Below are 12,212 nucleotides of genomic sequence, written 5' to 3'. Positions count from 1 at the left end.
AAATTCACTAAGCATAGAAGCTAAGACGGCGGGGTTGGGATGGCCCAAGCGACGATGCCAGAGATCGACGGAGGCCAGCATAGATGTTGGAGGGGTGGCGGCAGGAACTCCATTAAGAGAATAAAGATCACCGGAGCTATTGAAGCGAGCGATCTCGGCCTTGGTCAGGTAATCCTTCACAGATAAACCAAAAGGGTCGAATTCAACCGAAACTAGATTGTCGCAAGTAAATTGGCGAACAGAGATAAGATTTTTAATGAGGGCGGGTGCAACTAGAACATCGCGAAGTAAAAGAGGTTTGGTGGAAGAGGGAAGTTGAGCCTGACCAACACAATATATAGGAATAGATGATCCATCTCCAAGGATAATGGAAGGGAAAGGAGATTTAGTGCAAGAAGATAACCAATTACTAGATGCAGACATATGACTAGAGGCCCCTGAATCAAAAATCCAATCCGTACCTGAGTTTCCTTGTGCAGCAAAGTTATTCATGGCCTGGAGAAAGGCAGCTTGATCCCAGCTCGGCGTCGCAGGTGAGGGTGGCGTCGGAAGCAGTGCCGGCGGATACGATGGTGAAGGCAGTAGGGCCGGCTGAGGAGTGTAGTAGGCATTGGCCGGCTGTGGTGGGGGTGGCGTCGGGAGTAGGGCCGGCTGAGGTGTGTAGTAGGCGCCGCCGTTGCTGGTGTAATGACCATAAGGAGCATACGTCGGGGCGGCGTGATAGGCATTGGCCGGCTGTCGGGGGTTGAGAACCCCGGGAGCACCAGTAGGCGGCCGAAGGTCGGGTTGCCAGGCACCTGAGTATGCCGGCGGAGCACCGAGGGTGGACGGAGCGGACCAGGGCATGGGCCATGCTTGAACAAGCCCCGTCCAAGGATCATGAGGAGGCCGCCATGCAACCGCAGATGGAGCACTGGTGGGTGGTGCAGGACTCGGTGCTGGTGATGTCGTAGGCGGAACCGAACGAGTCGACGGCGGCCTGTAGATAGGGTTTTTGCCGCGGTAGTTCGGACTAGGACGCCAGTCTGGGGGCGGTTGAACAGATGACGATGCGGACGGCCCGGCGGCAGGAGCCGGCCTGGAAGGCGGCGCTGGTGTAGACGACAGAGGAGGACGAGCCGCAGCATAAAAGACCTTGGGGCGAGAGTCCTTGCGAGCTTGTGTTTCCGCCGCGAGTTGTAGCAAGGAACGAACTTCAGCGAAGGTAGGAGGGGGCCGTATCATCGGTATGAACGAGGCTTGCTTGTCAAAGTCTTCGCTGAGGCCGACGACGACGATATTGATTAGCTGTGAGTCTCTAACTGTATCGCCGAGTTCGCGGAGCTCATCACCAATGGTCTTAACGCGCTGGCAGAACAGGTTCACCGGGGCGTCTCCTTGCACCATATTGCGAAGCTCGGTGTGGAGAGCATTTTTCCGAGCGTCGGTGTTGCTTTGGAAGAGCTGACGGAGGGAGTGCCAGATGTTGGCAGCGGTGGCGCCGTCGTGATCGAGCATGTTGAAGATCTCGGTGGTGATGCGGGTGTAGAACCACTGGACGATCGCGAGATCGTCTTTCAACCATTGCGGATCGTCGGGGCGGGGAAGACAGCTGGCGGCGACATGCGAGCGCAGGTTGCAGCGACCGAGGTGGAGATCGAAAAGATGTCTCCAATGGTAGTAGTTGTGGGCGGCGAGATCAAGAACTATGGGGATGTAGGGGCTGACGTCGGAGATTGTGTCAGCAAGAGATATTGGTGTGGCGAGGATGGGTGCAGGGTAGTTTTGTGGAGCTATGGTGAGGGCCGAGAGAGAAGCGGCCGCGGCGTTGGCAGCCTTGGCGATGAGTGCGGCCCGGCGCTCGAAGTAGCCGGGCGGCGGCGGCAGCGGCGACGTTGGCGGAGCCATACCCTAAACCCTGGGACCGGTATCTGATACCATGAAAGCTGAATAAAACTGTTGCTTATTGATGATTTGGTGCGGCATACAAGATTATATAAGAGGGTGCAAACCGACTTGGGTAGGGGTATAAAACTGACTTGGACTAGAAGTCATATACCATAATGACTACTCTAACAGTTTGTTTCGTTGATGATGTGGACGTGTCTACTGCTGCTTGTGAACGTTGTCAGTGGTACTTGCGCACAGGAGAGGAGATGAGTTTTCCCGGCTTGTTCGCCATGGCCAACGCAGCGCTTTTGGTGGCTTTTGACTTTGTAAAAAGACATGTTAGGGCAGCAGCAGTCGGGCATGTAAAGCGTATCATTTCCACATGGTTATCTGAGTAAAATAATGCATCTTTGTTTGAACAAGAATATTTATGTTAGTGTGATCGAATCACCCAAGTGCAGGTCGATCTTGGCATCGCCCAGTGACTGCTTTCCAAGCGATGCGATGCAACCACCGTGCCCACCCGGAAGAAGAATCCTTTCCTTTTCTTAAGCAACGGATTGGTTTGACCTTACCAAAATCCCAACGGCAACAATATCGTAACTATTGGAAGGAAACACAGACGAGATCGAAGCACGGACGAAGAAGATTCAACCGGCGGCTAGGTTAGGTTTTCCTGCCGTGACTGCACGACGCGAGAGCCCCCAGCACCGCTCTGGTGCTCGTGCCCAATCGCTCGCCGCGCGGTGCCCATCTGACCGACACCACACACGGCGCGGCGGACGCGGCAAGCCCAGCGCGCCACGCCCCGCCCATCACCCCGCCGCTCCGCACATGCAGCTCCCACAAATCCAGCACCAGCTCCACGAATCCACGACCCCCCTACCGACTCGTTCCCGCAGCGCCGTCGTAGCCAGAGCGGTAGCGCCAACTCCCCAGACCCGAGCCCCCGCTCCCCTCTCGCCTCCTACAGGCTACAGCACGCACGCTTCCCCAGGCCAAGCACAAAGCAGCCACCTTCCCTTCCCTTCCACTCCGCGCCTCCGTTACCCAGATCCAACTAAGTAGCAGCAGAGCAGCGGCACAGCTCCGTCCAAGAAGACCACCCCACCCGCACCAAGGGAGAGAGAGAGAGAGAGAGAGAGAGAGAGAGCGGCGCCATGCCGCCCCGGCTGCTCGCCCTGGCGGCGCTGCTGCTGCTGAGCGCCACGCTGGGCGCGCCGGAGCCGGACGCGGACAGGGCGGCGCTGCTGGACTTCCTCGCGGGGGTGGGCGGCGGCCGCGCCGGGCGCATCAACTGGGCGGCCACCCGCCCCGTCTGCGCCAACTGGACGGGCGTCACCTGCAGCGCCGACGGCGCCCGCGTCGTCGAGCTGCGCCTCCCGGGGCTCGCCCTCACGGGCCCCGTGCCGCGCCGCACGCTCGCCCGCCTCACGGCGCTCCGGGTGCTCAGCCTCCGCGCCAACTCCCTCTCCGGCGCCTTCCCCGACGACCTGCTCGCGCTCCCGGGCCTCGCGGGCCTCCACCTCCAGCGCAACGCCTTCTCCGGCGCCCTGCCGCCCGGCCTCGCGGGGCTCAAGAGGCTGCAGGTGCTCGACCTCTCCTTCAACGCCTTCAACGGGACCCTGCCCGGGGCGCTCTCCAACCTCACCCAGCTCGTCGCGCTCAACCTCTCCAACAACTCGCTCTCCGGCCGCGTCCCGGACCTCGGCCTCCCGGCGCTGCAGTTCCTCAACCTCTCCAACAACCATCTCAACGGCCCCGTGCCCGGCTCCCTGCTCAGGTTCTCGGACGCCTCCTTCGCCGGGAACAACATGACGCGGTCGGCGCCGGTGTCGCCAGCCGTTCCGCCACAGTCACTCGCCCCGCCGGCGGCCGGTGCGCCCGCCAAGAAACGGACAAGGCTCAGCGAGGCGGCTGTTCTTGCCATTATCGTCGGCGGGTGCGTTATGCTGTTCGCGGTCGTCGCGGTGCTGCTGATAGCCTTCTGCAACAGGCGGGGCGGCGACGAGGGGAGCCGGGCGGGGTCCGGGAAGGGCGGGGACAGGAAGGGGAGGGAGTCGCCGGAGTCCAAGGCAGTGACCGGCAGGGCCGGGGACGGCAACCGGCTGGTGTTCTTCGAGGGCCCGTCACTGGCGTTCGATCTGGAGGACCTTCTCCACGCCTCCGCAGAGGTTCTCGGGAAGGGAGCGTTCGGCACGGCATACCGGGCGCTGCTGGAGGACGCCACCACCGTGGTGGTGAAGAGGCTGAAGGAGGTCAGTGCCGGGCGGCGAGAGTTCGAGCAGCAGATGGAGCTCATTGGGCGGGTCCGGCACGACAATGTGGCGGAGCTCCGGGCGTACTACTACTCCAAGGACGAGAAGCTGCTCGTGTACGACTACTACAGCAGGGGAAGTGTATCCAACATGCTACACGGTATGCTTCTTGCTCTCCCTTCTCCATGTCACCTTCACAGTTTCTTCAGTAGTACTAGTGTGGCTAATGAATTTGCAATTTGTAGCTGTATGATAAGTGCCATTGTTTGCTAGAACTGTAGTAACGGTGGTGATAATGAGAGTGGTCCTCGTTGGGGGCATCCGATAAAATGGGAATGGTACTGAGAAGATTGCCATTGTCCCCTGGGCAAGATAGCGAGAGTTATAGAAAGGCTAACAGATGTACTGCAGGTCCTTGTTCTTGCTGTTGCTAATGGTTACTGTCATGTGTTATGGTTCTGCCCTATTTTTTAATTTAAGTTTCACCCGAGCAGGACTTTTGTGGAAACTACTCATGTTTGCTCCTACTCAGTTTAGACTGTATTTCTCAGATTATCTCTTTTGTCTTGCTTGAATGCTTGTGACTTTTCCTTTCTTTTTTGAAACTTTACTTGTGACTAGTTTCCTTCAGTTACCGTACTCAAGAGTAGCATATTCAATTTGTTTATACTTCTTGGGTTATTCCTTTTAGATTAAAATTCTCATATTCATAGATCTAGCCGCTTGGTGTTCTTGAAGTGTCCATATCATGCTTAGCTGCATGGACTTTTAATATTTGCACGCGTATTCAAACCATGAGCAACCAGTTTAATTCTAGTTCACATGGCATGTTTGGTGTATGCTGGAGTAGTCATGTCAAGGTCAATATAGCAGCACTAGGATCTGTTTCCTTACACCCAATCATGTATGGTAATTACGGCATCTTGTCATTAAAGCATTTCATTACCGTCACCGTAGTCTTGAAATAAAAATTTCACATTGCATACAAATTTCACATGTTTGCACTTCCTCAGTTTTGACTGTATTGCTCCAAATACATCTGTTGTCTTGCTTGAATACTTGGGACTGGCTTCCTTCTCTAAAAGGTTGACCTTATTATACTCAAGAGTAGCATATTTAATTTGCTTATACTTCTCAGTCTTGCATTATTATTTTTAGATTAAAATTATTTTCTTCCTCTATCTAGCCGCTTGGTATTCTTGAAGTGTCCGTATCATGTTTATCGGCATTGGACTTGTAATATTTGCATGTGTATTCAAACCGTGAGCAACCAGTTTAATTCTAGTTCACATGGCATGTTTGGTGTATGGGCAATATAGTAGCAATATGATCTGTTCCCTTACACCCAATCATGTAGTGTAATCACATCCCTTGCTGTTGAAGCACTTTTACCATTACCGGAGACCTGGAATACAAATTTGACATTTCGAGTGATTCATACTTTACATGTTAGTAGTGGCACGCTGAGAATATTTGCAAGAAATGAAACTAAAGATGGGGTCATGCACAAGAAAACTGTAAATGGGGGAAATGTTTTGGAAGGTTAATGCAACAAATAGTGTTGGAGCTTTATCACTAGCTAGAAAGTTAATCTTGTCTTGTTCATTGATGAAACATCTGAAATTGCTAGCGTTGGTGTTCACTGTTAGATGCATCGGGACCAGAGGAGGACCACTGTTAGATGCATCGGTATCGTGATGGAGAACAAATTAATACTAGACGTCGGCCACAAGCATTAATTCTGGTGTGAGCTCGTGGCATTAGTAATTCTGATAATTTGACATGAGATCACTTCACAAGATCAGCCATTTGCACTTATTTATATTCAGACTTGAATATGACTTGCATCTCATAACTCTGCCATTCTTTTTTCTCTTTGCAGGGAAGAGGGGTCTGGACAGAACACCATTGGATTGGGAGACTAGAGTAAGGATAGCCCTGGGCGCAGCAAGAGGGATCGCCCACATCCACACTGAGAACAATGGGAAATTTGTTCATGGCAACATCAAGGCGTCAAATGTGTTCCTCAACAGCCAGCAATATGGCTGCATCTCTGACCTTGGCTTGGCGCCACTGATGAACCCGATAACCGCAAGGTCCCGTTCTCTGGGATACTGCGCGCCTGAGATCACCGACACAAGGAAATCAACGCAGTGCTCTGATGTCTACAGCTTCGGTGTCTTCGTGCTCGAGCTCCTCACTGGCAAGTCACCTGTTCAGGTAACCGGAGGCGGCAACGAGGTTGTCCACCTTGTCAGGTGGGTGCAGTCCGTTGTCCGGGAGGAGTGGACCGCCGAAGTGTTTGACGGCGAGCTGATGAGGTACCCCAACATCGAGGAGGAGATGGTGGAGATGCTACAGATCGCAATGGCATGCGTCTCGAGGAACCCAGAGCGGCGGCCGAAGATGCTGGACATGGTGAAGATGATCGAAGAGGTCGGCAGGAACGACAGTGGGACGCGGGCTTCGACGGAAGCCTCGACGCCGGTGGGGGAAGCTCGGAACAAGGCAGAAAGCTCATCTGCAGCCCCCTGATGGAGTTCTCCGAAGTATCATTTTTTTTTTCTGTCTTTGCAAGGGTAGGAGCACGGATAGTTCTGTGTTTTGACGGCGCTGCATGATTCTTTTGTCTTATGATGATTTACATGTTACGAAATTGTAACACCTTGCCATGTGGAACTACGGAAATTGTTTGCTTATTATGCAGCACCTGCTCACTGCTTTTCTGCAAGCAATTGAACCAATGTCTGATCTGTAATCACTTTGGTGGAAGTACCAGTTACTCTTATCTGAGCAATAGAACAGTGACTTCCCTCCGTCCGAAAATACTTGTCGCAGAGATGAATGTATCTAGACGTATTTAAGTTCTACATACATCTATTTTTATCCATTTCTCTGACCAGGGACGGAGGGAGTAATTGTTCTACTAGTGGCTCTTGAGACTTGAATGCACTGATTGTACATGAACTTTGTCGACAAGGAAAAACTCAGTTTTTTGGCTCCAGGAACTCAGCCCCCCTTCCCCTCCTGCGCTGCCCCTGTGCGGTGACGGGGAGGAAACCCTAAATCCCGTCGTCGTTCGTCCCTCTCCCCTCCCTCCACCTCCCTCGCCGCCGCCGAAGGGGTCTTTCCTGTCTTCTCGCGCGGCAGGGCGGACGTGGGTCATCGTCCCCGGGCTTGAGCGTGGTGCGGACGCCGGGCATAACGGCGACGACGTGCATGCGTGTCTTCGTGCGCGTCTGTGTCGCCGGTGCTGCAGGCGACGTGGTAGCTGGCTGCGCCTTCGGTGGCGGCCGACTCTTCAGGCGGTTCGCGCGGGTTGGCCTTGGTCAGATCCGGCCGGATCTGGCGCCGACAGCGAGGGCTGGGACAAGCAGGGGCCACGGGCGGCCGGCGCTGCCGTGCATAGGGTGGCAGTGCTGGTGGCGTGGCTAAGGTGGTGGTGGCGCGTGCGCGGCCCGGTGTCCGTCTCGGCCCTCCTTCCCGGTGATGACCCACAAGTATAGGGGATCTATCGTAGTCCTTTCGATAAGTAAGAGTGTCGAACCCAACGAGGAGCAGAAGGAAATGATAAGCGGTTTTCAGTAAGGTATTCTCTGCAAGTACTGAAATAAGTGGTAACAGATAGTTTTGTGATAGGATAATTTGTAACGAGCAACGAGTAACTAAAGTAAATAAAGTGCAGCAAGGTGGCCCAATCCTTTTATAGCAAAGGACAAGCCTGGACAAACTCTTAGAGAAAAGCGCTCCCGAGGACACATGGGAATTATCGTCAAGCTAGTTTTCATCACGTTCATATGATTCGCGTTCGGTACTTTGATAATTTGATATGTGGGTAGACCGGTGCTTGGGTGCTGTTCTTACTTGAACAAGCATCCCACTTATGATTAACCTCTATTGCAAGCATCCACAACTACAACAAAAGTATTAAGGTAAACCTAACCATAGCATGAAACATATGGATCCAAATCAGCCCCTTACGAAGCAACACATAAACTAGGGTTTAAGCTTCTGTCACTCTAGCAACCCATCATCCACTTATTACTTCCCAATGCCTTCCTCTACGCCCAAATAATGGTGAAGTGTTATGTAGTCGACGTTCACATAACACCACTAGAGGCTAGACAACATACATCTCATCAAAATATCGAACGAATACCAAATTCACATGACTACTAATAGCAATACTTCTCCCATGTCCTCAGGAACAAACGTAACTACTCACAAAGCATATTCATGTTCATAATCAGAGGGGTATTAATATGCATAAAGGATCTGAACATATGATCTTCCACCAAATAAACCAACTAGCATCAACTACAAGGAGTAATCAACACTACTAGCAACTTACTAGTACCAATCCCGGACTTGGAGACAAGAATTGGATACAAGAGATGAACTATGGTTTTGAGAGGAGATTGTGCTGGTGAAGATGTTGATGGAGATTGCCCTCTCCCGATGAGAGGAGCGTTGGTGATGACGATGATTTCCCCCTCCCGGAGGAAAGTGTTGTAACGCCCCGGATTCGATGCGCCAGGTGTCTTCCAGTTATTCGCCGTCCTTGCCATGTCAGCTGCTTGCGTGTTGCATTTTGCCATGTCATCATCTGCATGTTTTTCAAAACTTGCATCCGTTCGGGTCCCGCCGGTTCTCTCCGTTGTCCGTTCTGAGCCCCGACACTCCCACATGCACCGGCGCACCCCTCTTGTTTCTTTTCGTGAGCGGGTGTAAAACGTTCTCGGAATGGCCCGAGATTTGCTGAGTGGCCTTGGTATATCATCGGTAGACCGCCCGTCAAATTTCGTTTCATTTGGAGGTCGTTTGATGCCCCAACGGTTAACCGCGTAGCCCGAAACCCCTCTCTCTTTGCAGCCCAGCACCCCTCCAAATCAACCCACTAACCCAGCAACCCCCCCTCCATTCTCTCGGTCGTTCGATCACGATCGTGTGGGCGAAAACCACACCCCATTTGGACTCTCCTAGCTCCCTCTACCTATATATGTATGCCCTCTTCCCCGAATTTCGCGGTGCAAACCCTAGCAAACTTCCCCTCCGCGCCGCCGGACATGTCCGTCCGCCATCGGACGCGTCCACCGCCACCGCCACCACGTCGCTCCAGCCAATCGGCGGCCGCCACGTCACCACCGCCGCCGCTCTCCTCCAACCCGCGGCCGCCACCTGTCCCGCCGCTTCCTCACCCCCGCGCAGCGGCCCGCGGAGCCCATCCGGGGCCCGCGCGAGCCCGACCGCGCCGCCGCCCGGCCCGAGCGCCGCTCGCCTGCGGGCCTCGTGCCCCGCCGGCCTTGCTCCCCGGTCTGGCCTCTCGCCGGCGACCGTCGTCATCGCCGGTGAGCCGCCCGACCTCGCCGTCTTTCCTTCCTCCTGCCTCGCCTGCCTCATCTCTCTCTCTAACCGCTCTCTCTCTCTCCGCCATGGACGCCGGCGCTCAAGCTCGCTGGAGCTCTGCCTGCCTCGCCGGGGTTCCGCCTCCCGCCGCCCGCGCCTCGCCTCGCCTGGAGCTCGCCACCGGCCGCCCCGCCCCGTTCCTCGTCAGATCCGGCGAGCCCGCGGCCGGATCCGCCCCGCTCCGACCTCCACCACCCCTCGCCGGAGTCGGGGCTCCGTTCGACCGCCGCCGTGGCCTCGGGCCTCCTGTGCCACGACCTGGATGCCGCCGTCCCGGAAACCCGTCGTCCCGCCATCCAAACGTCGTCCCCGAGCCGTACCGCGCCGTCCCGAACCCCTCAGTCCAATTTTCCCGCGAGGTGATTTTCTTCTAAGTCCCAGTTTTCGCATATTTTGTTGCCCTGTTCATCATGCCATAACTTCGTGCTCGGTGCTCCGATTCATGCATATAATATATCGAAATGTTCGTCATGAGATGCTCTCCATTTTGTTCCATTGTGCCATGCTTGTTTGGGTCATGTTCATTAGAGTTCATCTTGATGCCCTAATCATCGTTTCAAGAGTGCTATATGCTGTTAACTGCTGTCTGTTATCAGAACTTGATGATTTGTCTTTTTCATTGCATTTTGTGTGTGCATCCTATGAGCATGAGCTCTACATGAGTTTTGAACTACTTCATGCCATCTTTACAGAGGTGATTATCTTGTATTTTTGTGATCTATGTGGTGACTAGCACAAGCATGCCAAGTAGCCTCCATGATGTTGCTGATTTCTGTGACTCATTTCTGCAAAGTCTGAATCTGTTATATTTTGTTGCTATGTAAGCCTGCTGTCTCCATGAGTTCTATGCATAATATGTAGATATTCACTAAATATGTTTTGTTACACATGTTATGCTCTATCCATCCATGCCCATGTTTGCAATTATGGAGTACTCTAGCATGTCTTAATCTTGCTCTACTTTTGCTATAAAATGTTCCTGGCAGATTGTTTACATGTTAATCAGTTTTGCCATGTGTTTTGCTAGTGATCCATGCACCCTATGAACTTGCTCTTGCCATGCTTAGCTTCATATTTGTGCCATCTTACTGTTGGTTACCTTTCCATGCCATGTATTGCTCTGTGGTGAGTGGTTCAAGCTCACCAACATGCCTACTTATCGTTATTCCTGCCATACTCTGTTTTTCTTCCAAGTCTAAATCTGTTTATGAAACTTGCTATGTTTACATGGGTGCCATCTTATCTTCTGTGCCTTTTTGGCTCATGTTCAGTAAGGGACTTTTGTTCTATGAAACTAGAAGATTTATGCCATGCCTTTGTTTGCTATGGTATGTTCCTGTAGCATGTTGTTTGATAGCTCTAAACTTCGCAACCTGATGTTATTTCTGCCATGTCCAGTAATTTCTGCTAAGTCTGTGAATCTGTTATTATTTGCAATCTTGCCATGTCCTTTTGAGCATGTTCTAGTGATTTCTGGAGATAGCTCAGGGTTCATGTTTTGTCATGGTTTACCTGTACATCATGCCCATGTCATTTGTTTTCTTGTTAAGGTGTTGTATCATATTTTTTTGATGCTTGCTAGATGCCTAGTTGCTGTTTTGGACAGATTGTTGCTATATCTTGTTTGGAGTGTATGTGTTGCACCGTTGCTCCGTTTTGAGCATGCTCTATATGAAACTTGCTTAGTTTTGCATGTAGTTTTGTATTATCTTGTTGCATCCTTGTTTTGAGGTATTTGCTTGATGTTTGTATGCATTTTGCATCAATGCCATGTTTAACTTGTTTTGCTCATATCTTCTAGGCCGTAGCTCCGAATCTAATGAACTTTATATGTAACTTGACTAGAATTTCGGGTAGATCATCTTGATGCATCTTAACTTGCTGTTTAACAACTTGAACGTAAGGTTTATTCAGATCTGGACCAATTTTGAAATTTGCATATGAGGACTTACCGGAATTGTTATAGGTTGTTTCCGGCCTCATTTAAACTTGCTTTGATGTGTTGATCTTGTATGCATCATATCTTGCCATGAGTAGCTTATTGTAGCCTTGTCATGCATCATACTTGGTTGAGCATCATGCCTTGTTCATGTGTGGTGTGTTTACTATGTTGTGTGCTTCTTCTCGATAGTTCCCGTGTCGTTGTGATCGTGAGGATTCGTTCGTCTTCGTGGCTTCATCTTCTTCATGGACTCGTTCTTCTTCCTAGCGGGATTTCAGGCAAGATCACCGTCACCTTGGATCTCACTACTATCATTGCTATGCTAGTTGCTTCGTTCTATCGCTATGCTGTACTACCTATCACATGCTCCTCAAGCCTCCCAAATTGCCATGAACCTCTAACCTTTGTCACCCTCCCTAGCAAACCGTTGTTTGGCTATGTTACCGCTTTGCTCAGCCCCTCTTATAGCGTTGCTAGTTGCAGGTGAAGATGAAGATTGCTCCATGTTGGATTATGTTTTGTTGGGATATCACAATATCTCTTACTTAATTAATGCATCTATATACTTGGTAAAGGGTGGAAGGCTCGGCCTTATGCCTGGTGTTTTGTTCCACTCTTGCCGCCCTAGTTTCCGTCATACCGGTGTTATGTTCCTTGATTTTGCGTCCCTTACGCGGTTGGGTGATTTATGGGACCCCCTTGACAGTTCGCTTTGAATAAAACTCCTCCAGCAAGGC

The 12,212-nt window shown here is 52.1% G+C and overlaps 1 protein-coding gene across 1 annotated transcript; it reads left to right on the top strand.

Annotated features, from left to right (window-relative positions):
* Window positions 1-2,552: 2,552 nt before the first annotated feature.
* On the top strand, window positions 2,553-6,953 carry LOC109739590 (probable inactive receptor kinase At4g23740). The gene is made up of 2 exons (XM_020298675.4): window positions 2,553-4,287; window positions 6,010-6,953. Exons 1-2 carry the CDS (start codon window positions 3,030-3,032, stop codon window positions 6,660-6,662), a joined length of 1,911 nt encoding a protein of 636 aa, XP_020154264.1. The 5' UTR covers window positions 2,553-3,029; the 3' UTR covers window positions 6,663-6,953.
* The last annotated feature ends 5,259 nt before the right edge of the window (window positions 6,954-12,212 follow it).

Source organism: Aegilops tauschii, chromosome 3 (genome assembly GCF_002575655.3).
Source record: "Aegilops tauschii subsp. strangulata cultivar AL8/78 chromosome 3, Aet v6.0, whole genome shotgun sequence".
Lineage (NCBI taxonomy): Eukaryota > Viridiplantae > Streptophyta > Magnoliopsida > Poales > Poaceae > Aegilops > Aegilops tauschii.
The sequence above is the reverse complement of the archived record's forward strand: the minus strand, read 5'-3'. Positions and strand labels throughout refer to the sequence as shown.

Bases quoted from the DNA above. Each gene is read 5' to 3' on its own strand.
- LOC109739590 (XM_020298675.4), top strand. From the start codon at position 3,030: ATGCCGCCCCGGCTGCTCGCCCTGGCGGCGCTGCTGCTGCTGAGCGCC. The intron at 4,288-6,009 runs GTATGCTTCTTG...TTCTCTTTGCAG, and splicing joins TGTATCCAACATGCTACACG to GGAAGAGGGGTCTGGACAGA.